Genomic DNA, 4,313 nt, shown 5'->3' with positions numbered 1-4,313 from the left:
TTTAAGTGCTGTCACTGTTGTTGCACAGTGAGGTTTTCCCATTTTACAATCCCTCAGCTTAAAATACATTTGGGTTTTTTCAAAATTCTATCAGACTAATACTAGCTTTCTCACCAAGGAGGCTAGAGACCTCCAGACATGCCAGTTCCTTGTTTTGGAGCCCCACTCTGCATCCCACCTCTTGAGCAGCCCTGGGTCCCAGGCACTTGGATGCCAGGGGCACCTGCCCCTAGTAAAAAAGAAAACCAGGATCGTCGCCATCCATTTTCAAAAGACAGAGGACTATTCTGTCTCTGTCAACTATAGTTGTGTTCAAAAGTCACAACTATCCCAAAATGAGAACAAATATAACCTCAAAATGTTATGGTTCACCTATCAAATGGAAGAAAAACCCTCACCATGTCTGGGTCTTCAAAGTACCTCAGGGTGCTGAGCAGGAACCTATTTTGCACCCCCACCCCACCCTGCTGGGACCGCAACGCAGTGCTGACTCAGGATACCAGGCCACTGTCACTGCCCCAACCCCCAGCCCCACCCCCAGCAGCCCCTCCCCTCCACTGTCCAGAGCAGAGACAAGACTCAGCTGAAACATTCAGCAAAGTTTATTGAAGCACAACATAGACTGAAACCACTGAAGACAGGGAATGACAACACAGGGAACTTCTGATGGCCGCTAGAGATCACAGTCCCGCCTCCCCTCCTCCCAGAGTCCCTAACGAGGTGCCCTCCCTCCTCACACCCTCTCCCTTTCCGAGGGCCTCACGGGCAGTGTCTTGCCAGGATGGTGGGCACTGGCAATGCCCGATCCCCCCAGGGCAGCCCCTCCCACTCGGGGCCACAGGCCCTATAGCAGGCACAGGACAGTCACACAGCAGGATACTGCACCAAACCGGGAACACCAAGTCCCAAGGAAGCATGGCATGGCCCAGCAGGGCACAGGTCCGGGGGCCTCCTGAAGCCCCACTGCAAAGCCCCAATGCAGATATTCCTTCCTGAGGTCCCGGAGTGGTCACCAGTCAAGCCCTCGTCCATCCCCTCCTTCTCACCAGCTCCTGGGAGTGGGCTGGGGTGTGTCTGCACCACGGTGGGGGGAACTGCTCAGAGAAGAACACATGCACATCTCCAGGAGACCAAGCAGAACTTGGCCTGAATCCACGCTGGGGAAGCACACGCTGAGCTGAGGACTGGGCCTTGGCTGGTGCTGAAGCTCAGAGCACGTGGCAAGGCTGGCTCAGAGTGGCTGACCGGGTAGGTGGGGACACCCGGCCTGGGTTCACGGGCACCTCAGGGCTCTACAGGGGTTGGGAGGGGAGTTGATGACAGCTCAGGGATGTGTTTTGACAGGGAGGGGAGAGGGGCTGGGCCAGGGAGGCGTTCCTTGAGATCTGGGTCACTAGGGGACCTACAGGGACACATCTGGACTTCCCAGGACAGGGACCAGCCTGTCCCAGGGGATGCTGAATAGGGGACCCCTCTTGGGGGGGGTGGGGAGGCCAAGGTATGACATCGCCCCTAACGTGGGGCCAGGCGGCTGCCTGACCTGGCCTCTCCCTGCTTCCAGGCCGGGGGGCCTGGGACCTGCTGAGCCTATTGACCAGAGGAGAACCCTAGGGGGCTCATCTCTACAGCCCCTTCCTCATCTCCAGACTCCTCTGGGACGGGCTTGAGCTCCTTCTTGGGGGGCTCCTCAGCCTCCTGGTCTCCTGCCTGGGGGAGACCCTCTGGCTCCCAGCCAGGACTTCCTGGGACCACCGGGGTAGCCCCGCCCATCCAGGCAGTGGCAGAGCCCCAAGGGGCCTCTGAGGGTGCTGCTTGACCTAGGCCCAGGGGGCTGGGAGCGCTTTCATCTTCCTGAGTGGTCTCCCCAGGGGCAGAGGCTGCCCTGGCAGCACCACGGGCTTCAGGAGCAGCCTGGGCAACCTCGGCGCTGCTGCCAACTGCCTTACTGGCCTCTTCACCCGTTGGGAGGGCCTCAACACCACCTTCCTTGGAAAAGGCAACCTGGGCAGAGGTATCTCCACTGGCTGGGGAGGCCTCACTTCCACCTGCAGCTGCGCCCTCAGTGATGATCATATGGCCTAGGGCACCAGCCAGGTCTCCGAGGACCCCATGGGCCTCCTCCTCCACTGGGAACTGCTCACCCATCGCTGGGTCGGTCTCCCAGGTCTCCGTCTCCCGGATGAGCTGCAGCATCGCCACGAAGCTGGGGGGTCTTCTCTCCATCCGCATCCTCTTCAGCTTGTTCTGCATCAGGTTGTTGGGCCGGGCCCGCATGAGCACCTGTCGGGCACGCAGCTGATCTGCGATGGCTGGGTGCATGGCCCCCTTGCCCAGGGCCGACTGCAGCAGGCCTTCCAGGCGCATCACAAAGGCAAAGAGGCTCTCCTGGGGCCGCTGGGCGCACGTCATGAACTTCAGCCGAGCGGTCACCCGGGGATCTTTGCTCCCGAACGCCTCCACCAGAGCCATCAGGCAATCCTGGGCTGCCAGGTTGGGATCTTCTGCCAGAAGGCTGCACAGGAGATCCAGCGCCGGACCCCCCAAGCTCTCCACCAGCCTCCTCCTCCGCTCCATCTCGGTCACATGGCGCCACAGGTACAGCATGTCGTTGGCATGATCCAGCCAGCTCTCAAAGGACTCTTCCCCTTCACCCGGCTCTTCCATCCCGGAGAAGGTTCTCAGCTCCAGGTAGCCCATATTCTCTAGCATGGGCTCCAAGGCCAGCCGCCACTGAGGGGACCGGGCCCGTGGCTCATCCATGGCTCCGGCGATGCCTGCAGCTGCAGCCTCCATGGGAACTCCTGCCTCCCCGGCCGCTCCTGCCACACTCAGAGACCCAGCCACACCTGCAACTCCCGTATCACCTGCCGCTCCCTCCTCATCGGATGTTCCTGCTTCATCTTCAGCTCTGGCCTCACCCTCAGCTCCTGCCTCACCGGCCACCCCAGCCTCATCTGCAGTGTCTGCTTCACCTATACCACCTGCCTCATCTGCAGCCCCTTCCTCATCTGCAGCCCCTTCCTCATCTGCAGCCCCTTCCTCATCTGCAGCTCCTTCCTCATCTGCAGTGCCTGCCTCACCTGTACCGCCTGCCTCACCTGTACCGCCTGCCTCACCTGTACCACCTGCCTCACTGGTAGCTTCTGCCTCACAGATAGCTCGTCCCTCGAAGCCAGCTCCTGCTTGCCCTGCAGCTCCTGCCTCCCCTGCGGCTCCCTCCTCATCTGTGGCTCCCTCCTCACAGGCGGGTTCATTCTCACTTGAGGCTCCCGCCTCACCTGTGGGTCCATTCTCACCTATGGCTCCCTCCACATCTGCAGCTCCCTCCTCACCTGCGTCTCCTATCTCACCTGCAGCTCCCTCCTCACCTGTGGGTCCATTCTCACTTGAGGTTCCCTCCTCGTCTGAGGTGCCCTCCTCGCTTGAGGTTCCCTCCTCACTTGAGGTTCCCTCCTCACCTGCTGCTCTCACCTCACCTGTTCCTCCAACATCACCTGTGGCTCCCTCCTCACCTGAGACTCCCACCTCACCTGTTCCTCCAACATCACCTGCGGCTCCCTCCTCACCTGTTCCTCCAACATCTGCGGCTCCCTCCTCACCTGCTGCTCCTACCTCACCTATTCCTCCAACATCACCTGAGGCTCTTGCCTCACCTACCCTACCAACCACTGCTCGTCTCTGGGGCTGTGCAGGGAAACTGGGTCTATCCTGTGACTCAGCATCAGGGGCCTGGGGCAGGCAGACAACATCCCAGGGCCCCCCTTTGCCTGGTATTTGCCGGGGGATCAAGCTTCGGCTTAAATACTCGGCAAACTCGACCAAAGCAATCTTCGACCCCAGCTCCTTTCTGAAGACCTTGCCCAGCACTCGGTATCTGCCCAGGGGGCCCAGGGCAGCCTGCACAGCATCCTTGAATTCTTGGTCTTCGCAGTCATCTGGGATGCCCAGGAGGAGCAGAGAGCGCTCCTCATTCACGCCCATCCACCTGCACCAGTCTCGCAGCAGCGCCAGTGGCATCACCATTTTTGAGGACCTAAGGGTGGGGAAAGTAAGTGATAAAGGGGTGTGCACAGACTTTTGAAGTGTGGGAATAGGCTTGCGCATGCAAAGGGGAGAGAATAATGTTTGGGCCACACAGCCCACCCCACTGCCCCTCATAGCAGCAGCTTGGAGCACTGCCCCAACCTGTTTTGTTTGGTTGGTTTTAGGAAACTTCTGATAAATGTATTTACAAAACAAGCCACAAAATTCTGTAAAACTATATATATATATATATATATATATATATACAAAACAAACCGTTTTCTACATTT

The 4,313-nt window shown here is 59.1% G+C and overlaps 1 protein-coding gene across 1 annotated transcript; it reads right to left on the bottom strand.

Annotated features, from left to right (window-relative positions):
* Positions 1-1,587: 1,587 nt before the first annotated feature.
* Positions 1,588-4,017, bottom strand: PNMA6E (PNMA family member 6E). The gene is made up of 3 exons (XM_070291202.1): positions 3,868-4,017; positions 3,567-3,572; positions 1,588-2,655 (listed from the first exon to the last, which is right to left on the bottom strand). The coding sequence occupies exons 1-3, from the start codon at positions 4,015-4,017 to the stop codon at positions 1,588-1,590; spliced, it is 1,224 nt and encodes a 407-aa protein (XP_070147303.1).
* Positions 4,018-4,313: the final 296 nt, after the last annotated feature.

Source organism: Ovis canadensis, chromosome X (genome assembly GCF_042477335.2).
Source record: "Ovis canadensis isolate MfBH-ARS-UI-01 breed Bighorn chromosome X, ARS-UI_OviCan_v2, whole genome shotgun sequence".
Taxonomy (NCBI): domain Eukaryota; kingdom Metazoa; phylum Chordata; class Mammalia; order Artiodactyla; family Bovidae; genus Ovis; species Ovis canadensis.
This window is presented reverse-complemented; position numbering and strand designations above follow the sequence as displayed.

What these genes read in the sequence shown, in the direction of transcription:
- PNMA6E (XM_070291202.1), bottom strand. Translation starts at nt 4,017, where the DNA reads ATGCCACTGGCGCTGCTGCGAGACTGGTGCAGGTGGATGGGCGTGAAT.